Here is a 25409-nt window from a genome sequence, read left to right as displayed (position 1 = left end):
TTATTTGCAATTTTTAATAAGCAGTATATTGCATAGTACATTGTTTTAAATGGGTTTTCTTTACATCATAAATAGAAAACATATTTTCAATCATTTTCTTATTTAGACGAGCGGAAAATCGGACGTGTGTTGACAGATTTTTAATCAGATAGCACAGAGAGCATTAACCCACGTTATTCTCTCGGTCCGATCAGAAATGAGAGAGGGGAAAAAAAAAAAAAAATCGCAGCAGTCAATACTTTCTTCTGATTCTCAAATGAGACTTGCCCATTCAAGCATATGGGTATGCTAAGAAAAAACTAAACACATAACATCCGAGTAATATCCAATTATTACGGATAAATATCTATTACAAAATTAGGAAACTAATCATGTACTTTTTTTTATGTAGTTGTATTAAAACTGACAGCACATGATGTTACACCACTGTAAAAAAAACCAGACACATGGATGGTACACGCATGTTGTTAGAAAAAAAAAAAAACCCCATCGTTCGAGTTATCTAGATGAAACTTGGGACGTCTTCTCATAATCTTGGCTGCAAGGGCCCTTAGGGTGCTTTCACACTGCGATCAGGCACCCATTCAGTGTGTCCATCAGGAATTAAGTCCGAACCCCCTCCCCCGCAAAATGGGATTCGGGCATATGCGCTAATGGGGCCATAAACTATAATGATGCAGACAGAGTGAAAATGCATTTTGTTAGGTATATACGCCAGAAAATGACACATACTAGAGGCGGACACCCAGACTACTACATCTGACTGTCCACCTCCAGTAGGAATATAATCCAGAAAATGATGCATGGAAGAGTGCACGTTCACTCTGCATTATTAAAGTCTACGGCCCCATCGGTGGAAACGTCTAAATCCCGTTTTTCTGGGTGCTCAGACGTAAGCACCGATGAAGCCACTGAATGGGTGCATAAACGCAGTGTGAATGCACCTTTAATCTGCAGCAGGTCTACTTGCAATGCACAATGGGTTTTTTTCCACACAATGTGAATGGGGTTTGTTATAAAACCCACTTATAATATACTGTACTTTGCTGTGACATTTCGGTGCAGATTTAATAAGTACATAATCACTTTGTAACTGTCTGATTTTAGCACCAGGCACAATGTACAGAACTGTTATTTTCTCAGATAACACATTATGTGTGTTGTGTGTGGGTTAAGGGACAAAGTGAAATCACAGCATCAAGAACATACAATGTCACAACAATAGGGGTTGTGATGTTATCACAAAGGGATAATAATTCATATACCATTGTGCTCACACATAGTTAGGTCCATATATATTTGGACAGAGACAACATTTTTCTAATTTTGGTTCTAGACATTACCACAATGAATTTTAAACAAAACAATTCAGATGCAGTTGAAGTTCAGACTTTCAGCTTTCATTTGAGGGTATCCACATTAAAATTGAATGAAGGGTTTAGGAGTTTCAGCTCCTTAACATGTGCCACTGTTTTTAAAGGGACCAAAAGTAATTGGACAATTGACTCCAAGGCTATTTCATGGACAGGTGTGGGCAATCCCTTCATTATGTCACTCAATTAAGCAGATAAAAGGCCTGGAGTTGATTTGAGGTGTGGTGCTTGCATTTGGAAGGTTTTGCTGTCAAGGAAACATGCCGGTGAAACAAGCCATCCTTAAGCTGCAAAAACAGAAAAAACCCATCCGAGAAATTGCTACAACATTAGGAGTGGCAAAATCTACAGTTTGGTACATCCTGAGAAAGAAAGAAAGCAATGGTGAACTCATCAATGCAAAAAGACCTGGGCACCCAAGGAAGACAACAGTGGTGGATGATCGCAGAATAATCTCCATGGTGAAGAGAAACCCCTTCACAACAGCCAACCAAGTGAACAACACTCTCCAGGAGGTAGGCGTATCAATATCCAAATCTACCATAAAGAGAAGACTGCATGAAAGTAAATAGAGGGTTCACTGCACGGTGCAAGCCACTCATAAGCATGAAGAATCAAAAGGCTAGACTGGACTTTGCTAAAAAACATCTAAAAAAGCCAGGACAGTTGTGGATGAACATTCTTTGGACAGATGAAACCAAGATCAACCTCTACCAGGATGATGGAAAGAGAAGTATGGCGAAGGCGTGGTACAGCTCCTGATCCAAAGCATACCACACCATCTGTAAAACACGGCGGAGGCAGTGTGATGGCTTGGGCATGCATGGCTGCCAGTGGCACTGGGTCACTAGTGTTTATTGATTATGTGACACAGGACAGAAGCAGCCGAATGAATTCTGAGGTATTCAGAGCCTTACTGTGTGCTCAGGTCCAGTCAAATGCAGCCAAACTGATTGGTCGTCGTTTCATACTACAGATGGACAATGACCCAAAGCATAAAGCCAAAGCAACCCAGGAGTTTATTAAAGCAAAGAAGTGGAATATTCTTGAATGGCCAAGTCAGTCACCTGATCTCAACCCAATTGAGCATGCATTTCACTTGTTAAAGAATAAACTTCAGACGGAAAGGCCCACAAACAAACAGCAACTGAAAACCACCGCAGTGAAGGCCTGGCAGAGCATCAAAAAGGAGGAAACACAGCGTCTGGTGATGTCCATGAGTTCACGACTTCAGGCAGGCATTGCCAACAAAGGATTTTCAACCAAGTACTAGAAATGAACATTTTATTTACAATTATTTAATCTGTCCAATTACTTTTGGTCCCTTTAAAAACAGGGTGGAACATGATAAGGAGCTGAAACGCCTAAACCCTTCATCCAATTTTAATGTGGATACCCTCAAATGAAAGCTGAAAGTCTGAACTTCAACTGCATCTGAATTGTTTTGTTTAAAATTCATTGTGATAATGTCTAGAACCAAAATTAGAAAAATGTTGTCTCTGTCCAAATATATATATATGGACCTAACTGTAGCAGGATATATCGGAGATGTAGTCTACAAATCTGCATGACATCTATATTGTGCTATAAGGGTATGTTCACACTGGACATTTTTCCTGCTTTTTTTATACTAATTTTCAGCTGCTTTTTACAGTACCAGCAAAGCCTATGAGATTTCAGAAATCTCATGCACACACATTGTTTTTTTGTGTCATCAGGATATTGTGCTTTGCTGCTTTTTTGGACATAGAGCATATCACTTCTTTCAGCGTTTTTGCTGTGTTTTTCATCCACTGGCTTGAATGGGTGTTGAAAAAATGCAGCAAAAATGCAGGTATCATTATTTGCAGCATTTTTGCTGCTAAAAAGTCATGGACAATAGCATGGACAAAGACACAAGGTTAACCCAAAAAATGCACCAAAAAACACAACCAAACCTGCGTTTGCGCGGCAGCTTCTTTCCTGCCAAGAAATCAGATTCTGCTGCAGCAAAAACGCCCAGTGTGAACTTACCCTTAAAGAATATATTACTCCACGTTATTAATTGCACAATCCAATAACAATATGCTGTAGAAAGAAATGACAATAGTGTGTGTATCCTGCACCTTTCTGACATACAACAGAGTTATCCTAAATTAGTTCATGATTGCACTTGCAGTAAAAATGAAAAAGAAATAGTCATTAGTAAACTGTAGATCGCAAGAAGTGCACACTATTAAAAAAAAAAAAAAAAGGTGACACATTAAAAATTTAATCACATTTGCACTGCCAAAAAAGGGAAAAATAACCTAAAAATAAAACAGCCAGTTATTTCCAAAAGCCATTTCTGTTTTAGATGGGTTCACGCAATGCAGTGCCATATTTCCACAATATAAATATGCTTCCTCATTTATAGTACCACATACAGGTCCGGGATAATGATGGTCAGATAACAGTTTATATTAGAATCAGACAAGTTGGAATGACAGATCGCTGCCAGATCATCGCCCCACGAGAGAAAGATCAGACGTCTTAAATAGGACAGTCATAAATATGAATTTCCTGGTCGTCTCCTGCAGAGACAATTTTCGATCCATTTCTATTGTACTGTACACCCCAAACCTAAGAGGAAAACACAGGAGTCATGTTTGGTAAATTACTACTATGCACTGAAAGAATTACATTTTTTTTTCTTTGCAAAACATTCATCCATAGTAAAAGATTTCATTTTATTTTGGGACTAAAAAGACTAAGTGATTGTTAGGCCTGTTTCACACTTCCGTTTTTAGATGTCAGTCAAAATCCGCCAATTTTGAAAAAAAAAAAACCGGATCCGCAAAAAAAAAGGGACGGGTCCGTTTTTTCCCCCCAGACTTACATTATTGGCGGATCTTGACTGACGGTCGTCAGTCCCCCCGGTTTTTTGATGGATCCGCCAAGATTTTAGCGTCTCCCGTGCGGATGAGACGGACCCTGCAACCAGGGCTGTGGAGTCGGAGTCGTAGCTCATTTTGGTGGAGTCGGAATAAAATGGTCCGACTCAGACTCCTAAAATATATAATAAATTGGGTACAGTAGTTCAATGCAGAATGTGCTGAATATTTTTTCATAGGAATTTGGGAAAGTTATGAAATGTCCTATAAATGGCTGATCTATTCCTGATCTAAGGATACATTCACACACAGCGTGTTTGCTGCGTTTTTTGAGGATACGTTTTTCAGCTGCAAAAGCAGATCAGCTTTTTAAAAAACCGCATCACCTGAAAGATTTTTGAGCTCATAGATAATGGTTTCAATAGCAAAAGCAGGTTAGAAATCTGTTCTATCCATTTATCCATATCTGTCTATCCACATCTTATCTGTACCAAAAGAATGAAAGCCGGGTAGCATAGAGACTAACACTCCTTTTTTTTTTTTTAAGCACTAGTCAGGTACACATCATAGCTGCCCAAAAGGACGCTCAGGACAGGCATTGCTCGTCTTCAGTAACACATCAACATCAATTGATAGTTGGAATAAATAGACTGCATTCACCACATCTTAAGGTGCAGGCTTTATTTTCAAGTGTAGGGGTGTGCAGTACAAGGTTCTGCAGCAGCTGAGGTGTGCAGTATGAGATTCTGCCCACCCCTAGTTTTGATCCTGGCTAAAACAGTTTCTTATAGATATGGCAAACCCTCAGGTAACCCTAAATGAAGGTCAATGGACACAGGTGGCTGAATTGAAGGAATTGCTTAGTCACCTATTTACCGTGACTAAAAAATTACAAGCTGAGGATTTAACTCCTGGCATTTTCATAAGGGAGTGGAAGAACTTGCTATTTTGCCTGTCCCAAAGAGATTTAATCACAGATGGCATTTCTGCTTCAATGAAACGGAGAGACACAGCTATTGGAAAATAAAAATTTTCTGGCAGCTGTTTATGTGGACCCAAGTCATCGTATATTGCTTGATGATCAACAGCTTACTAAAGGAAAAGAAGCTCTGACTGAGGTAGCAGTTAGGATGAGTGGCCTACAGGAGGACTGCCAGGCGCAAGAGGACTTGGGTCCTGACAGTGCTACTGCTGCCATATCTTCATCCTCATCAGATGAGGAGTTTGACTTTGACAAGTATTTGGATGATATGGAGCAGGCAAAGCGTTGCTGCAAGAAAAAAGATTTCACTCTGTCTCCTATAGCAAGCAGATTGACCATATTTCAGCAAAATGTTTCACTTGCTCTCAAAGAAAAAGAAAAATTCAACCGTTCATCAAAACTGACTGTGCATGAGGCAATTCCTTTACACTTGGAAATTGTTAGAGATGTTGCCCATGTGGTTACCGGCTTTGCCTCCAACTCAAGTTAGTGTAGAGAGGTTGCTTTCTGGCCTTAAAATTATTAGGTCAGATTTTAGGTCATCTATGAAGGAGGATCTGATGGAGGCAATTCTATTTCTTAGAACAAATTCATAGACTTCACAAGTGTTATTTAGTATGTTGCTGTTGAAAACTTTTTTGCCACTTACATAGTTTATTATAGAGTGTGTGTGTGTGTGTGTGTGTGTGTGTGTGTGTGTGTGTGTGTGTATATATATGTATATATATATATAAAAGATATTATAGTGTATTACATATTTACAATTTATTACAGTTTTTTTTATCTAAAGTTGTATTCCAATAAATATATATTATGTTCTATCTAAATGTCTTGATTATTGTATCATAAAAATGATTAAATGTCTGATGTTCACATTGTACTACAATAAATTTTTCACTTAAATATAAGCAATATATGTGGGAGTCGGAGTCAGTGTAAGGGAAATTGAGGAGTCAGAGTCGCATGTTTGGCTTACCGACTCCACAGCCCTGCCTGCAACGCTTTTTTTCCTTGACGGTCCGGTATTTTGAAGTGCGCATGCCCGGAAGCTTTACACCGGGAAGCGCATTTTAACCATGAAATGCGTCTCTCTCTCTCTCCTTTTCCAGGCAGCGGTTCCTTTAAAAACCCGACTTCAGCGGATCCGTCAAAACAACGGTCCGGTGCCACACGGTGTCTCAACGGAAACGGATCCGTTGTTAGCACTTTTCACAGATTGCAACTGACGTCAAAAAGCGGAGGTGTGAAACAGGCCTTAGAGGCTACTGTTCCAGTCCTACAGACACATCTATAATTATCAGTATCTGCTCACACATGTTAACAGCATCTCTTATCGTACCCTTTCCCATAAATGGATGAGGATGGATAAGTAATCTTCAGAATAGACACCCCCTTATAATGTGTATAGCTGGGTTATTTTTAGCACAAATAATTGCTTCTAGTTTGTAATTTACTCTGTAAAAAATGTAGCCCCCCCCCCCAAGAGCAGTGTGGCCACCAACAATGTGCACATAATAAAGATTTCAGTGACTGAGTTTCTGAATATAGCCTAAGGCTGGAGTCACACTAGTGATTTTAAAATCAGTCTGATTTTGTTCCTGCAAAGTCGGACGAATGTAATGCAAGTGTCATGTGTTTTTCATGCGAGTACAATCCGACTTTTCACACCTAGCATCCGATTTCCATCTGAATACAATGTGATTGCTTTCAGACTGCAATGCGATTTTAAAGTGAGCTTTTACATAGAGAATTGCTGTATGTCATTTACACATCATTTTCAAAGGAAATATTCTTCAAAACAAAAAATTCTCACACGGCCCTCCCACTGACGTCAGATAGGTGAAGTGAGTTCATTGGCTGTGAACTCCCAGGACCTGTCTGGCAGCCCCACGAGCAGGAGAACTTTCCTACACTCACAGTGCCATCAGATAGGTAATAGGAGTTCACAGAGAGAGACTGAACACACGTGCTCAGTGTCTTTGCCTGATGACAGACTGTATGGTCGCATCATGCAACCTGTCATCTACATGTACCACAGCTAGACCCTTCATGGGACAAATGGATTATCATCTTCTCTGGGGAAAGGCGAGGATATTGTTGTTTTTTATATTAACTCTTTTGCAGAAGACAATGGTGTCGGGGGAATGGGCGAGGTCATAAGTATGGTTTAATAAAGATTTATTAAAAGGTCAATCTTTCAAATAAAGGACTTTATTCTGGCTGTTTGTGTTGTTATACAATATGACTATGGGGCTAGTAATGGGGGAGTCTTATTGATGCCTCTCCATTACTAATCTCGGGACTTGATGTCACCTGACAATGCAAAGGTGATATCAACCCCCCCCCCAACTATCACCCCACTTGCCACCGCTACAGGGCAAGTGGGAAGAGTGAGGCTAAATGCCAGAAATATATATATATCTCCTATATGTATATATCTATTCTGTTGGGTCACGCTGTGATATTACTGTATGCGGCAAGTGAATTGCCAGCGTTTCAAGGGCGAATGGTGTGTAAAAATCGGACAGCACTCGCATGGTCTGAGTGTTGTGCAATTTTTTTTTCTCGCACCCACTGACTTCTATTGCGGAATGCTATCCGATTTACAATTACAATCACAGCATGCTGCAAGTTTTTTCTAGTCCGATCGTGATCTGATCTGGGAAAAAAAACGCAGATGAACACACAAATGATAGAATATAATTGGTCCGAATGCAATCCGATTTTTTTATCGGATTGCATTCGTCCGATTTCATCGCAAGTGGGAATGAGCCCTAACCCTGTTCATTCCAAGTAAAATATTAACGTGGCCATACACCTCAGACAGCTGTGAGACACAAAATAAAATACATTTTGAAGTATTATGAAAATAAAAAGATCTACTTTGTGTTACCTGTTCTTGGTGGTCAAAGAAAGTATGTACACATGTTCTGCTGGCAACATCCCAGACCTTTACACTTTTATCAGATGAGCTAAAAAGAGATGATAGATGTATAATATTTCCCATCAGCCACAGATCTCTTACAGATATGTACTGTATACAGAAAGACACATGTCACCAATGTGTCCTACCTAGAGACAAAGTGAGCGTCATCAGGAGAGAAGGCCACATTCAGCACCCAGGAGCCATGTCCACTCAGTGTTCCGGCCAAACTAGCATGTTGCCTAACAAAATAAATACAGATATAATGCATTGGCTTACATTCATTTATTCTGTCTTACCCGCCATTCCAACCTATTAAAGGGAATGTGTCAGCAGGTTTATACTAGTTAATCTGCAGCAGCATAATGTAGGGGCATAGAGACTGATTACTCAGCAGCTTAAGGGTACTTCACACATAGCGAGATTATTAGCGAGATCACTGAAACGTCACAGGTTTTGTGATGCGCCAGCGATCTCGCTACGTGTGACACATAGCGACGACCGGCCCCCCGCTGCGATATCGCTGATCGTGCTCGAATGTCCTAGGACATTTTTTGATCGTTGGTGTCCTGCTGGCCAGCAAGCATTGCTGTGTTTGACGCCATAACGACGAGCGACCTCGTTGGCGACTCAGAACTCAGGGACGTAGGCGTGATTTTGCTTTGTTTTTTTAATGCCCCCTCAGCTCTGATTGGTGGTCTCAAATTAGGATCTTTGTAGCGTTTCCTTTTATAGGATCAATTATATGCAATCATAACATTTAACATGTACAGTTATAATAATCGCGTGTCCTCGTGTCAGTGACTGTGGATCCACGAATAAATAGCGCACTAGCGACTCAAACAGGGACACTGAAGCAAACCGCGTAGTGATAGCGCAGTAGTGGCCACCAATCGGAGCAGAGGGGCGTGGAAAAGGCAACGCTGAAGCACGCCTATCGAGGTCTGAGTCGTCAGAATAGCTGCTGTGTGACAAGGTCCCAACGACCGCCGAGGTCGTTATACGGATCGCCGTATCGTTGCTGCGTCGTTGAGTAGATCTGCCTGTTTGACAGCTTACTAGCGACCATGTAGAGATGTACCAGAGATTCTTACCAGGTCATATCGTTGTCGGGAATCGCTGGAGCGTCGCTATGTGTAACGGGACCCTGACTCTAGTTTCCATACAACCAATGTTTTATCAGCAGAAAATTATCACTACAGGACTAGGTGTTGCGTGTAAGACACTCCAGCTAATCTATGCAACCACACCCCCCACCACTGATTGACAGTTTGCTGACAATGTACAGTGCATGCAGGAAGCTGTCAATCAAAACTGTGGGTGGAGTTATACACAGCTCAGCATTCTGGCTACTGATACAGCTACAGGTCCAGCAGATATAAAACGGGGACTCTATTAAAGCTGCACCAAGCAGTCCAGTAAGTGATACATCGCTGGAATCAGGTCATCTGCCCCTACATCATGCTATGCTTGGATTGCATGCCAAAAACCTCCCTTTAAGTTGTTTAGATTACATGTATGCAGCCTAGATTATTAAATTAGATGAAAAATGTACTTTGCTCTCAAATAAGCAGCACAGCAAATATTAAAGCTAATTAATAAGGAAATTGTTAGTTATGCAGTTTCATCATCGATTCTTTAAAGAATCTTCAAACATGTAGCTACAAAGAGACTGTAACAACTATAATGACTGTGGACAACAATATGCTACAAATGGAATAGCAATAAATTATAAAAGAAAACATTGCAGCTATAAGAGGCAGCAACTCACACATCGTAGATCTTGATATATCCATCATCTGATCCTGTAACTAGCAGCTGGGAATCCGGAGAGAAAGTTAGTGATCTAATAGGCATAGCATGACCTGATGGGGGGGAAATTAAAATAAAGAGGTAATCCTAAGTTGTACATTTTTTTTTTTTTTTAAGCGAAAACTATAAAAACACAGATTATCATAATTTTGATTAACCTTTTAAAGACCAGGGCCATTGAAGCCTCTGTATTCATTGTGAAACGTCGTCTTTTGGAACGATGAGATAGGTTTTAATTTGTCTCTATCAGTCCATTTGGTAGTTTGCATATACTAAACCAGGGTTCCCCAACTCCAGTCTTCAAGGCCCACCAACAGATCATGTTTTCAGATTTCCTTAGTATTGCTCAGGTGATAATTGCAGTACCTGTGCAATACAAAGAGAATCCTGAAAACATGATCAGTTGGTGGGTCTTGAAGACTGGAGTTGGGGAACCCTGTACTAAACTACTGCCAAAAATACAAATTCACTACTGTGACTATTAATGGGCTGTTATGGCATATTAACAATATTTGCTTTTAGTTACCTTAATTCCCTGAGGGAGTAAAGAGCAAATGGAAAATTTGAGCCTTAGATCTGACTCGCACATCTGTGTTTCAGGGTCTGCTTTGCATGGACTAGACAGCCATAGAGATGCACAAATGATGCAGATGATCTCGGGAGACACACAGTCGGTGTGTGTATTGCAGTCCATCATTGGATCACGAACCACAGATGTGTGAATCCTGCCTTACATTAGCTGCAGTGGGGGGAAATAAAAGGTCATGTTGCAATAGTTGTGAAAAAGGAATGAAGCTGTCAAACAGGTTTACATTTTGCCTGATCTACCTAATAAAAGGGCTAATATGGGGGAGGGGGGCTGCCTTTTTACAGTTTTCCTGCAATTTCCTCAGAGGATGAGAGAATGGGCACTAGGAGAGAGTAATATAAAGTTTGATAAAAGGGTAGGAGAGCTATAAATGAGCGGGGTGATAACAGGTCAATCTCAATCTGGACCTTTAGGGACTATTGAGTCAGACAGCCAACCTCTGTCAAATGTGGCATTATTGAAAGGGGTGTTCCGAAGGCAAAAATTATTTTCCTCCTAACTCCTTATCCATTTGATACCATAATCTAAGCTATTTTCTAATATACTTGGTTTTAAAAATTCCCTAACTACACTATTTAGTTTGTCTATTTTATTTTGTTTTCACTTCCTGTCTGAGGACGATTAGTTTTAGAGTCCACAGTGCATGCTGATACTGAAATGAAGCATCATCAGAGCAGGGGGAAGAGGCAGCGATCACTGTCACAGCCTCTTTCTCTTCCCTGAAAAGAAATGTCATCAGTGACGCTCATTTCAGGGGCTGTGCTCGTCCCTGCGCTGTCCCTTGCTAGGCTTTCTAAACACTTATAGTATTTTCCTTTAGTTATTTTAGTTATATGGCATCTGTACACAGGTTAAGAAAAAAACTACATTTTGTAGCGGTAACTGTAGATCGGAACTAATCTAATCAGGTAAGTTGAGTTGGAGAAAAGAATACTAAACCTAAAAATGACAGTAAACAGGAGATAAACTAGTCAATACTGCTTGTCAAGTCGGCAGCAAGATCCTGAAACAAACAAATGATTTGCAAACATTCTTTAGAGAATGCAAGGGTTATTTTCCTGCTGGCAAAAGGCCATGGGGAGGCAGCTTCCAAATATCACTGTCCTGCTACAGACAAAGAAGAGGGGGGGGAGAGGCTCCTGCTGCAGACAGTTGTCTTAAGGCCAAACACAAGATCATGGAAAAGTGGCTCATAAATCTCCTGTGACAGATTTTTTATTTTTCTTATTTTTAATAGCAGTGTGAGACAAAATAGGTTTGACAAGGAGATTCGGCAAGCTGTTATCGTAATAATTATGGGAGGGCTTTTTTTTTTTCTTTGTTTAATGTTTCCTTCATATAAATTTCAGAGAGACCATCTTACCTTCCAACGTGTGGAGAAGTTTCCCTGTGGCAATATCAAAGATATTGATAATGCCATCTATGGCACCGCTAGCCAAATACTTTCCGTCTGGGCTCTGTTAAAAAAAAAAAAAAAAAAGGGCGGGAGGGGAGTGTGACTAGTATAAAACAGGCAAACAACACTAGTCCGACAGACTAAAGAAAGCAACGTACATAAGCAATACTAAGGATAAATTTGCCTCTGGTGTCCAGAGAGTATTCCTTTTTTCCAGTCTCTACGCCAAAGATATTCACTTTTCCTACATGACTTCCAGTAGCCAAATGCTGTGAGTCCGGTGAAAAGGCAACAGACCAGGCATCCACTGGGGACATAAAGAGGTTAGACAATACATCTGGGCATGGATTAGAAGCTAATCATCTTACATAGACTAAAACACTCATAAATAAAGGTCAGTGAACTAAAGGTCTCGTTCTTACCTGGCCCAGCATCTATGGACCGGATCTGCTTGCCAAACTCCAAGTCCCAAAGTCGAATGTGAGCATCTAATGAACTAGAGGCTGCAATGTTTCCATTAGGACTCACATTTACAGAAACCACCCCTAGCTGGTGGCCTTCAAGTGTCCATTGTAGTTCTAGGTGTTCATCAGACCTGCAGAAGGAGAATCAACATATAAACTAATATTCCTGTGACCAAAAGTCATCCATGGGGTTTTTGATTTACACTACCAAGCCTCACATCATTAACTGGTATATAGGACCACTTTACCAATAAAATGAGGGTCTATAGTCAAGTCTCTATTGCAAATAATGCATGCATTGCTCTATATAAGACTAAATAACCCATTGCTGGGACAGTGTGTCACTGGGCTCCTTTAACACATGCCACAATTCATGATCCTCTGATACGCCAGAGAAATAGCGGTATAGTACAATGAAAAATACTTCACTTCTTACATCACATGACCGATATCCATTTTAAATTCTTCAATAGCTCCAAAAACGGACAGTATATTACTCCATACAGTATTATGGCCACCGCATAGTGCGCCATACAGAGTATTGAGGCCCATATATTTCTCCATACAGAATCATTGGTCCCATATAATGTTCAATATAGTATATGATGAGCTCCACATAATGCTACAGTATATGTTGGTCCCCATGGATGAAGCTCCACTGTCTTATGGGCCCAAATAATGCTCCATATATAATGGGCCCCATTTCTAATGCTCCAGTGTATAATGGGCCCTGTAAATGCTGCTCCAGTGTCTGATGTCCCCCATTTGGATAGCTCCAGCATATGATGGGCCTCACGGATGATGCTCTAGTGTACGATTGGTCCAAATAATGCTCCATATATAATCTGCCCCATTTACAATGCTCCAGTATTTGATGGGCCCCATGGATGATGCTCCAGTGTCTTATGGGCCCAAATAATGCTCCATATATAATGGGCCCCATTTCTAATGCTCCAGTGTATAACGGGCCCTGTAAATGCTGCTCCAGTGTCTGATGTCCACCTTTGGAATGCTCCAGTGTATGGTGGGCCCCATATATCATTCTCCCGAGTATAGTGCTCCCCAAAAATTGCTCCCAACCTTTAAAACAATTAAATAAATCTCCTCGCTAGGGAATCCCTGTACTCTGGACTCCTCGTCTCCTGTTTAGGCAGAGGGCGTACAGACATGATGTCATCGCGCTCTCTGACCAGAATGTCACTGTCAGGAAACGCGGAAGACATCACGGCGGTGGAGCAGGGAGAGGTAAGTATTTCAACTTTGCAACTGCTATGATCCTGAGCAAAGAGGGGGGGCCCACTCGTTGGCGACAGCACTGGCACAGAGTCCCTCATAGTATGGCGGTGTGTCTGACGGTGGGTGTGCACTCCCACCGTCCGAGACACTTGATTGTACTATGAGGGACCCAGTGCCATCGCCCAAGAGTGGGCCCACCCACCTGTCCAGGGCAACGGCACTCGCACGGGTGCGTGCGCCAGGTGGTGACCCCGGCCCTGGGGGGGGGGGGGGCAGCCCAGTTAGGGAGGTTGAAAAAATGGCATATGTTGATGTTGGACATTCAGCAGCTGCAAATGGAGGAAGTGGAGGACAAAAGCGAGCCATTTTTCTGGCAACCTATGCGTCATCAGGGGAAGGTGGGACAAAATCCTTTGAAACCCATGTATGGCTCATTTTAATGAAGGTTAGATCATCAACATTTTGGGTCGACAGACGGGTCCTTTTTTCTGTCAGGATTGATCCAGCAGCACTGAAGACTCTTTCAGATAGCACACTTGCAGCTGGGCAAGCGAGCTCCTGTAAGGCATATTGTGCCAATTCAGGCCAGGTGTCCAGTTTACAGGCCCAATAGTCAAAGGGGAATGACCTGTGAGGGAGAACATCGATATGGGAGGAGAAGTAGTTTGTAACCATAGTTGACAACTGCTGTCTCCTGTCACTTTCAATCGATGCAGTATTACCAGTCGTGTGAGCGGTACTTGAAAAATCAGTCCACAACATGGTCATGAAACCCCTGTCTCCAACGCCACTTTGGATGTGTGCACCACGAACACCTCTTCCATGTTGCCCCCTACGGCTCGTGTGAGAACCATCACCGCTGCTGTGTGCTGGGAATGCCTCAAACAAACGGTTTACCAGAGTTGCTTGTTTGTTAGTCAATATTAGCTCTAGGTTCTCCTGTGGCATGATGTTTTGGAATTTGCCTTTATAGCGTGGATCCAGGATGCTGGCCAACCAGTAGTCGTCATCGTTCATCCTTTTGGCAACGCGGGGGTCCCTTTTTAGGATCTGCAAGGCATAATCTGACATGTGGGCCAATGTTCCAGGTGTCAGTGATGCACTGCGAGTGCTGGGTGGAGGAGCACTTTCTGGCAAATCCACATCCCTCCAGTCACACACAAACCCTGTACCTGACCTTGCCACGCCAACATTTTCTCTTGCCCCCTGAGAAGCATCCTCCTCCCCTAAATAATCATCCCCATCATCCTTCTCCTCCTCCACCTCGTCCAGGAGAGTTCCCTGAGCAGACAATGGCTGACTGTCATCAAGGCTTCCCTCCTCCTCGGCTGCAGACGCCTGCTCCTTAATGTGCGTCAAAGTTTGCATAAGCAGACGCATAAGTGGGATGCTTATGATGGCGTCGTCTGCGCTTACCAGCCGTGTGCATTCCTCAAAACACTGAAGGACTTTACAGAGGTCTTTCAGCTTCGACCACTGCACACCCGACAACTGCATGTCTGCACTCAAACTGCCTGCCCGTGTATCCTCCCACAAACGCATTACAGCCTGCCTCTGTTCGCACAGCCTCTCAACCATGTGCAGGGTGGAGTTCCACCTTGTTGCAATGTCGATAATTAGGCGCTGCTTGGGAAGGTGGAGCAATCGCTGCAGCTTCTGCATACGACTAGAGTGTACGGGCGACCGGCAGATGTGCGAGCACAGTGTTCGCACCTTATGGAGCAGGGCTGTTAACTCCAGATAATTATTGAGGAAGCACTGCACCACCAGGTTCAAAGTGTGAGCAAGGCAAGGTATGTGTCTGAGTTTCCCTGAGTTTTGAAAGAGCTATGTCTGCCACAAAATTCCGTCCGTTATCACTAACTACCTTGCCTGCCTCAAGATGTAGACTGCCCAGCCATGACTCAGTTTGTCACTGCAAGTAGTTGGCCAGTACCTCCGCGATGTGTCTGTTGTCGCCCAAACACAATCTTCAACACAGCCTGCTGACGCTTACCACTAGCTGTTCGATAGTGGGACAGCTCGTGTGCAACACTGGCAGCTGCGGATTGAGTGCTCGTGCGACTGCGCTCTGTGGACTAGCTTTCGCTTCTGGAGGAGGAGGGTGGCCTACAGCCAACTGTTTCCTATACCGTGAATTAGGCAGCACTGTCCCACCGCCGCTGTCCCCTGTGGACCCTGCATCCACCACATGAACACAGTGCGCAGTGATGGACACGTAACGGCTCTGGCCATGCCTACTGGACCATGCATCTGTTGTGAGGTGCACCTTTCCACTCACTGATTGCTTGAGTGCATGGACAATGCGGTCTTTCACATGCAGGTGGAGGGCTGGGACGGCTTTTCGAGAAAAGTGCCGACCGGGTAGGTCATAGCGTGGTACTTCGTAGGCCATGAGCTTGTGGAAAGCTTCGCTTTCAACCAACCGGTAGGGCATCATCTCTAACGAGATTAGTTTGGCAATGTGGGCGTTCAAACACAGTGTACGCAGATGAGAGGATGAGTACTTTCTTGTCCTACTCAGAGTCTCTGGTAGGGTGAGCTGGACTTGAGAGCTGCAAATGGTGGAACTAGCGGTGGACATGGCGGACAGAGAGGGTTGGGGATGGTGTTGGTGGTCTTGCTGATGGCCTAGATTCAGTCTTTCGTAGCAATAACATTGTGATTCCCTGACTGCTTTGGCTTTGCGACGACACCTCAACATTCGGAGCAGGTGCACATGTGGTTAAACGTCTAAGCATGCAACTGGTATTCAAATTTCTCAGATTTTTCCCTCGGCTAAAGTTCTTTGCACACTTCTTACCGATAACCTTTGCCTGATCATTAGGATTTTGTTCAAAAAAGTGCCACACTGCACTCTTCCTACTATGGAAGACATTTTGAGACCTTGCACGCTGTGCTAATTTGACCATCTGGCCAAGCTGTCCTGCAACTCTTTTGGGTTTTGTAACACGTTTTTGGACTGCTACGGTCCTGCCAGATAACAGCTGTTGCGATGTCGTTGCCTGCTGCGGATCCTCCTCTTCTGAGCTATTGGCAGCGGCACCCTCTTCCCCCAATGGATGCCAATCTGGGTCAACAACTGGGTCATCCATTACCTCCTCTTCAATTTCATGTGCACCTTCCTCTGTGTCACCGTGAAAGGTGGTATAGTATGCGGGAAGGGGCACCTGAGTTTCATCAGGGTCTGAATCTGCCTCAGTACACTGCGAGGACAATGTGGCTGTGCATCAGTGCACTCCATGTCAGATTCATCTTGGACTGGGGAATTCACGATTTGATTTGATAACCCAGGCATGGTATGTGAAAAGAGTTCCATGGAGTAATCTGTAGTGTGGCCTGCCGCATCCTTCACTTTTGGTAGGGGTGAAGGACTCAAGGTGTTGTTCCTGACCAGGAGCCTCCACTGACGACTCAGAGCTTTTATTTTTTGAAACTTCTGAAGAGGTAGCGATAGAGCTGGAAGCTGTGTCAGCAATGTAAGCCAAAACTTGTTCCTGAAGCTCCGGCTTTGAAAGCGTTTACCTACTCCCAGAAAAGGGAGCCTTCGAGGCCTTGTGGAGCCAGACGATGACGCAGGCTCAACACCTCCTGCCTTAGATGCTATTGTGCTTTTGCCACTACCAGCAGATGCACCACCATCATCAGTACCAGCTGGCATCCCCCGCTCACTTCCACGGCCTCTTCCACCATACTTCCTCATTTTTGGGAAAATGTACCCAAAATACCACCAGCTATATGGTACTGTAAAACAAGGTACAAGGTGTATATAGTATTGTGGAGAATTTTAATCTCCCTAGAGATTTTAGGAGGCTGAACTATTATCTCAGGCCCACTATAGATTACACCTTAATTTAACAGGCTGAAATTGGCTGGTGTATGACAAGGTACAAAGTGTATATAGTATTGGGGAGAATTTAGGAGGCTGAACTATTATCTCAGGCCCACTATAGATTATACCTCAATATAACAGGCTGAAATAGGCTGGTGTGTTGTGAAGTCATTTTCTGGTTTACCTCTGGCTTCTGGTGAGGGTGGTGGAGCTGGCTGTGTTGACAGAGGAGTCGTGAGTTCTCTATCCGGGCTCCCTCTAGTGGTGACAGTATGTAATGAAGCTGATCTAAATGGCAGAGACCTGCCACCTGAGGAGGAGGACTGTGAGTGGACATCAGGAGTCTCTGACTGGATTTAAGACAGCCGACTCCCTAATTTTGTGCTGGTGATTATTCCTGCCCTGAGGTTCTGGTTTCCAGTTCTGTTCCTGCCTTCTCAAGCTAAGTGTGCTCTGCTATTTTTTCACATGAGATTTGGTCTGGTTTACTCAGGTTTTGTGGTCAGCCATCCCCTGCTGGGGCTGCGCTGAATTTCCATTCTTATGTCTCTGTTTATGCCATTTTTCTTTTTGTCCCTGATCAGATTGGTCTCTTTTTGCTCTGTCTTCAGAATATACCAGAGTGCTGATATAGGGAATTGAAGTCTAGTGACTTCAGGGTTTTTGTTATCAGAAAGTGTTGGACATTTTTTGGCAGGGTTTTGTGCGTGATTGCTGACAGCATCTTTCCTTTCCTGTCCTTTCTAGTTAGTGTGGGCCTCATCGTTTGCTCAGCCTATTTTTCTATCTGTGTTTGTGTTTTCATCTTGTCTCACCGACAATACATGTTTGGGGGCTGTCTATTGCTTTGGGGTCTGCTCTGGGGCAGTTTAGATTTCCTCTTTTCTTGCTTTAGGTTTATTTAGTTCTCTGGCTGTGACGAGGCATCTAGGATCATCGTAGGTACGCTCCACGGCTACTGCTAGTTGTGTGGATAGAATCAGGGGTCTGCAATCCGCTTAGTTACCAACCTCTCTGGTTTTCTGTGGCTTAGCTTGTTTTTGTTTTTCCTCCTCGGTGACTTATTCATAACACTGGTGTATGACAAGGTACAAGGTGTATATAGTACTGGGGAAAATTTGAACCTCCCTAGAGATTTTAGGAGGCTGAACTATTATCTCAGGCCCACTATAGATTACACCTCAATTTAACAGGCTGAAATCGGCTGGTGTATGATAAGGTACAAGGTGTATATAGTATTGGGGAGAATTTGAATCTCCCTAGAGATTTTAGGAGGCTGACAATGATGCTATCAGTCCAAGTATGGCAGCAGGCAGCCTAATAAGCAGGACTGCTGCACACAAAAGTGTGGAAAAATGAACGCTTGGTAACTGTGCAGAAAAGAGGAAGAAAAGTATTTTTGCTTTTAAAAAAGCAGTTTGCACAGAAGTGTGCAAACAGCAATGCAGCTATCAGGGAGCCTTATAAGGCAGCCTAATAACCAACAGAGCTGATGCACAAAAATATATCCTCCCCTGCCACTGCACACAAACTGTTGTGTTGTACAGTGAAAATCGCTACCAGCAGAAGCGGGTTTTCTTTTCTTCTTCCCTGCCTAACGCTCTCACTTATTCAGAATCAGCAACCTCTCCCTATGCTAAGATTGGCAGAAGTAAGATGGCGGTCGGCGTGCACGCCCTTTTATAGCCCCTGTGACGCCACACAAAACAAGCCAATCACTTGCATGCCCATTTCAAAGATGGCGGTGACCACTGCCCATTTCATCGCGTTGCCCACAGTGTGCGTCCTCCATCATTGGCTGAAAAAGGCCGCTGGAAGCATCATTTGAAACGCGACTTTGGCGCTCTGGTCGCCGACCTCATGCTATGGTCGGGTTTCGTTTCATGAAACCCGACTTTAGCGGAAGTCGGAGACTTATGAATTTGACCGACCCGTTTCGCTCAACTCTACTCCTTGGTAAAAGTAAGACAGTTCACAAACAAAACAAAAAAAAAAGCTTAACGTGTAATGCACTGGCACTGAAACTTTAAGGTGACTTTTCAGAGTGAGCTGTCAAATGTGTGTATGTGAGGAACAACACTATTTCTGGCCTTTAATGACTTGTGTCCTTTATTATTAGCAGTATTTTCTCTTCATGTGCTCTGCCTTTTTTGTCCTGTTTACAGATGTTGGCAATTTTTGAGTTTCCTAAATTCACTTGTACAACTGATTTACAAAAGGAGTATAGTTATTATTTAAAGTCACAAGTGCCCCAGTATACTCGGGTACAAAATGTGAGGCATCCAAACCTACACTTTTTAACTATGCAGATATGGATCCTATCAACTTACCATTTCCAAACTTTCACCAAATCATCCAGGGAACCACTAATTACAGTTTCTGCTCCATCATTTGTATTCTTCCCCCATGCTACAGACCATATAGCATCATTATGGGCTGGAAAAAATATATAAAACATACAAATGTTACAAGTTGTAATAATAGCTGATGTTTGAAAGACTGTGTCCCATTAGGGTAATATGGAGGTCACAGATGAAGACAAACTTTGGGGAAATTATAAGTTGCAGAGGCCACTGGACCGGCCTGTCTAATGTTGCATCTTTTTATGTCAATTGCAGATACAAGTAGAAATACTCAGAAGGAGAGGCACAAGTCACAGATTTATACGCTAAAAAAGTAGGAATCTCTGACCCATACAGCCCTATCCCAGGCCATGTATGTACTAGACAGAACATTGTAATGCAATTTGAGAAGAGATTATTACAGACGCATATTCTGTCCTAACCATGGTTCTAACAACCCAGACTGTCAGGTTCATACATCAAGCTGTTGGGACACTAGACCTGCGGTCAGGACTTGTGTGTGAACTCTGGAGCAGTTATCTTATTAAATCTTCCCCAATGTCCAGATTGCCCCTCCACCATGAGCTTACCTTGCTCTTGCTTGTAGAGGATACTATACTGTAGGAAGACAAAATACAACACCAAAATTAGTAACCCAAGATGTACTGCAACTATTGTGGTGTTATTAGTCTTTGCACACCACACTTCCATTGGACACAGCGAGAACCACATCAGAAAAATGCTCATGGTTTTACAGTGAATTGTCGTGTAGTTAAGATGTGTTTTCAGGCCACACTTATTTTTATACAGGCGAGTCACATTTGACATTTCACCAGTAAAAACCGCTGCCAATAAGCATATTTCAACAATGTGGATACAACCAATAAAACTGCGATTTTGACTGTGCAGTGAAAAGATAGCCTATCTGTACTAAGAGAAGAATGGACAGAGCTCACTCACACTGCAGCAGTATTTTCTGCCACTGGATGCTCACACATGTGCATTAGTTATTTCCGATGTACTAGTCCATCTCAGACTTGCCAGACCCTATTGGCAATAATGACATCCATCGGGTTTGGGGTTTGTGCCATGGAGCCAATCACTTTACCAGAGGACCACACTTATCAAAAATGGAGTTAGTTTCACCAAACCTTTAATGTACTCATTCAACTCTGAAACTCCATATTTAATCATATGTCAAAACTTAGGCCTCATTCAGATTTCCGATTTTTGCTGGTATGTGAAAAAAAAGGAACAATTTTCATCATATTCCAAAAAATGTAAAACATTACAATGTTTAAAATTGACATGGCATCTGTGTGCGGTCAGCGATTGTAATTGACCCATAGACTCATTTGGTTGACTTTGGTCTGTGACCTTCGATCAATAAGGACATTTCTCCGATTTTTTTTTTTTTTTTTGCAGTCACATGGTCCACAAAAAAATAGAATACGCGAATATATCCATAGACTATAATGGGTATATATTCTGGCCATGAAAAACACAAACAAATGTATAAACACATATCTGAACAAGCTCTTATGAGGCTGGGGGGTCACACAAGCTTATGTTCTCTCGTGTGAGAGAATCAGGGACGATTATGTAAATGACACTCTGATAGCGTTTGATCCGACTTTAGGTGCACTGTGCTCCTAGTTTCTCTAATAATTGCAGATCTGTACTGCCCCATAGAATGTCACGGGTCCGAGTACTTTCCGATAAAACGTCAAATAGCATTTGGTCATGTTACACACTCGTGTGAGCAAGCCCTAAATGCGGTGCAAATTTCACCAGCTCATCTTTTTGGCATGGTAGTAAACTTCACAATGTTAGAAAAGGTTTATACTAACGTACTAAATGCTGCTTGTTAAAGATGATAATTTGTAAGACTTTTCAATATCTTAAGGAGGACCTTTCAATAATTTTTGCTTATAAAATGTACATTCCTGCACACTGTAGCAGAAATGTACATACATATTTCATTTTTAACTCCACTACGTTGTGGAGATACAGGGCAGCGAAATTACTAGTACCTAGTGTGTTAAGTTTTTATCATTCATCTAGGCATTTCTTTCGCTTCAGCTCTATGGCTGTGTACTTTCATCTCACTATGAAGCTGTTTAATCATCATAAAAAGGCAGCATCCATAGGTATGAGAAAATAGAGGCCCACAGTTTGACCTAAATGAAATACCCTTCTAGGTCAGGAACTGAGTCAGTGTGATATTCACCCATCCTCGATACTCAGCTGCTCCATTGCACTATGGGGTGTGTATTATACTATAGATAGATGCTACTATGCAGGTGCGGCCGGCGTCATTTTTTTTTTTAGAATAAATGTATATCACTAAATAAAATTTAATGCATATTACAAATGCAATCATGCTGCAGAGTAGGAGCAGTCGTTAGCGCCTGTCTGCTGAGTGTGATTTTTTTTTTCAATAAATATTATATTCAGTATATAAAATAGGAGGCAGGTCACCGAGGGATCAGTCACCTGTCATAAGCTCATACAGATGCATATGTAATCAGAGCACCACATAAAGACCCTCCCACAGGCCGCCCCGGAGCACGAAAGTCTCATTAACTGAAAATAAAAATTAAACAACAACCATAAGGCTATGTGCACACGTTGCGGAATTCCAGCGATAACTTCCACAATTCCATTCCACGGGAAAATCGCATTTTAAATTCCCGCGGAAAAACTAGCGATTTGCAAGCGTAATTAGCTTGCAGAATGCTAGCGTTTTCCAAGCGATCTGCAGCATCGCTTGGAAGACTGATTGACAGATTGGTCACACTCGTCAAACATAGTGTTTGACGAGTGTGACCAACTTTTTACTATTGAGGCTGCCTATGCAGTATCAGTAGTAAAAAGATCTAATGTTAAAAGTAATTTTAAAAAATCGGGTTATATTCACCTTCCGGCGTCCCGCACAGCCTTCCCGGGCCTCAGCGATGCTCCCGTTCCCAGTAATGCCTTGCGAGACCTTTGATGACGTCGCGGTCTCGCGATACTGTAGCCATCTCGCGAGGAATAGGGACCGCTACAGTAATCGCGAGACCGCAACGTCATCAAAGGTCTCGCAAGGCATTACTGGGAACGGGAGCATCGCTGAGGCCCGGGAAGGCTGTGTGGGACACCGGAAGGTGAATATAACCCAATTTTTATTTATTTATTTATTTTTACAGGGATATAGTACCCAGAGCCCGGAGAACAGTCTCCTCTCCTCCGGACCGTGGGTACCAACCACAAATGTTCTGCGTACTTTTCGCATGGTGGTCACAGCCACATGCGGAAAGTAAGGAGAACAATGCATTCCTATGTGGGTGGAATCCCCGCGATTCCGTAAAATTAATGAGCATGCTGCGTATTTTTCCACGATGAGGTTCCGCCGCGGAAAAAAAACGCATCATTAGCACAGCATTGCGCAATCCCATAGGAATGCATGGGATGCTGTTTTTTTGCATTTTCGCAGCAAAAACGCGGGTTGAAAACCGCAACGTGTGAACGCGGCTTAAGACAGATTTCATCACCAGGTATAATTGTAATCAGTATAACAGCGCTGACCTGACACTGTGTTTAGGTTACTGTGCACAACCTGCTGACAGATTCCATTTAAAAATGCCACAGACAGCAATATTTTTTTACAGACACATTGGATAACCATAATAAATCATTATAATATTAAGTGATCCATGTCTCCAGCCCATAACTCTGATATGTAGACATCAGCTGCAATCACTAAAAACTGCTGATAAGTAATAATTTAAAAAAAAGTCAATTTTTTTTTTTAGTGACGGTAAAAACAAGGAATCCTAATATTACGGACTCTCCTGGAAATTGTGGACGGTTGGCGACCCTGATCCCACCGATCTCATATTGCTAACGTCCTACATAGGAGAGGCAATAATTGCACAGTAACTGGACAAGATGTGCAGCAATTTTCTTAGTTCAATACAAACTTTCACTCAACATTTGGGGACAAAAACAAAATCAAAACATAAAAAGTTACAAAAAAGGGGAATTTTTCACAATGTTCTGCCCTCACTCAGTTTTAGGTGATTATTAGGTAAATGTTCTAGGTTCCCTGCACAGCTGTCACCAGAGATGGTCAGTGGTCTCCGTGTGATGCCCAGGGAGCAGCAGAGGAGGAGAGCAGCTTTATAACGGGGGAAGGCAGCCTTATAACACCATTTCTATGTCGTATAGAGCCAGCGGGTCAGGAGTCCGGCTGAGCCCACTATAGCGGATGTGTGCGGTGAGTTACCTGCGTGCTCATGTCCAGGCGTCACAATAACGGATCTGAAAGACACAAGGAGTCCGGTTATTACCCGCCACACCCGCTCTCCCGCGCCCTCAGCGCCGCTTTCCTTCTACCTGTGGTTTTCTAGTTGTCGTTGCTACTAGCAGCTCACGAGCGCCGACACAGACATAAAAGTCGCTGTTTGATGACGTCACCACCACAGAACTTACCGGGCGCTAGAGGAAAGACTGCGCTATCACGTGTCCCCTCACTAGAGATCACGACTACGAAGGGGCGTGGCTCGGGGCGGGGAAGGTTGGGCTCTGGCTGCGTTTTCTCTTCTCCGCCGTCTGCAGACTGACTGACGCTGTGTGTGAATATGACGGCAGGAGGCAGTGCTGTCCTGCACAAGTAGAATTAACCCCTTAATGACCAGGGGTATTTTTGGTTTTACATTTTCATTTTTCCCTCCCCTTCTTTCCAGAGCCATAACTTTTTTATTTTTCCGTTTATATGGCCATGTGAGGGCTTATTTTTTGCGGGACGAGTTGTACTTTTAAATGACACCATTGGTTTTAGCATGTCGTATACTCGAAAACGGGAAAAAAATTCCAAGTGTGGTGAAATTGCAAAAAAAGTGCAATCCCACACTTGTTTTTTGCTTGGCTTTTTTGTTAGGTTCACTAGATGCTAAATCTCACCTGCAATTATGATTCTCCAGGTCATTACGAGTTCATAGACACCAAACATGTCTATGTCCTCTTTTATCTAAGTGGTGAAAAAAAATTCCAAAGTTTGCTAAAAAAAAAAAAAAAATGCGCAATTTTCAGAGACCCGTAGCGTCTCCATTTTTCATGATCTGGGGTCGGGTGAGGGCTTATTTTTTCCGTGCCGGACTGACGTTTTTAATGATACCACTTTTGTGCAGATACGTTCTTTTGATCGCCCGTTATTGCATTTTAATGCAATGTCTTGGTGACCAAAAAAACGTAATTCTGGCGTTTTTAATTTTTTTCTCGCTACGCCATTTAGCGATTGGGTTAATGCTTTTTTTTTATTGATAGATCGGGCGATTCTGAACGTGGCGATACCTAATATGTGTATGTGGGATTTTTTTTTTACTGTTTTATTTTGATTGGGGCGAAAGGGGGGTGATTTGAACTTTTAGGTTTTTTTAAAAATTTTTTATTTTTAAACATTTTTTTTTTTTTACTTTTGGCATGCTTCAATAGCCTCCATAGGAGGCTAGAAGCTTGCGCAACCCGATCGGCTCTGCTACATATGGGCGATGAGCAGATCGCCCATATGTGGCAGATTTACTGCTGTGCTTTCAGCGCCGACCACCGGGTGGCGCTGAAAGCC

At 42.8% G+C, this 25409-nt stretch overlaps 1 protein-coding gene and 1 long non-coding RNA gene across 3 annotated transcripts in view; one reads left to right on the top strand and one right to left on the bottom strand.

Moving 5' to 3' along the window:
- Positions 1–25409, top strand: part of LOC141076126 (uncharacterized) — a 48892-nt gene that overhangs the window by 17753 nt on the left and 5730 nt on the right. The window lies entirely within an intron of this gene.
- On the bottom strand, positions 2641–24358 carry SKIC8 (SKI8 subunit of superkiller complex). 2 transcript variants are annotated; one of them, XM_073563433.1, is made up of 11 exons: positions 24278–24358; positions 24072–24106; positions 20392–20419; positions 19790–19895; positions 12350–12522; positions 12086–12234; positions 11895–11988; positions 9902–9995; positions 8280–8372; positions 8101–8179; positions 2641–3974 (listed from the first exon to the last, which is right to left on the bottom strand). In XM_073563433.1, exons 2-11 carry the CDS (start codon positions 24081–24083, stop codon positions 3885–3887), a joined length of 918 nt encoding a protein of 305 aa, XP_073419534.1. In that variant the 5' UTR covers positions 24084–24106; positions 24278–24358; the 3' UTR covers positions 2641–3884. The 2 variants fall into 2 exon arrangements, with proteins under 2 accessions (XP_073419534.1, XP_073419533.1); XM_073563432.1 differs by having other exon boundaries at positions 24182–24294.

The sequence above is a fragment of the Dendrobates tinctorius genome, unplaced genomic scaffold, assembly GCF_039654945.1.
Source record: "Dendrobates tinctorius isolate UK_male_01 unplaced genomic scaffold, ASM3965494v1 ptg000388l, whole genome shotgun sequence".
Taxonomy (NCBI): Eukaryota; Metazoa; Chordata; class Amphibia; order Anura; family Dendrobatidae; genus Dendrobates; species Dendrobates tinctorius.
This window is presented reverse-complemented; position numbering and strand designations above follow the sequence as displayed.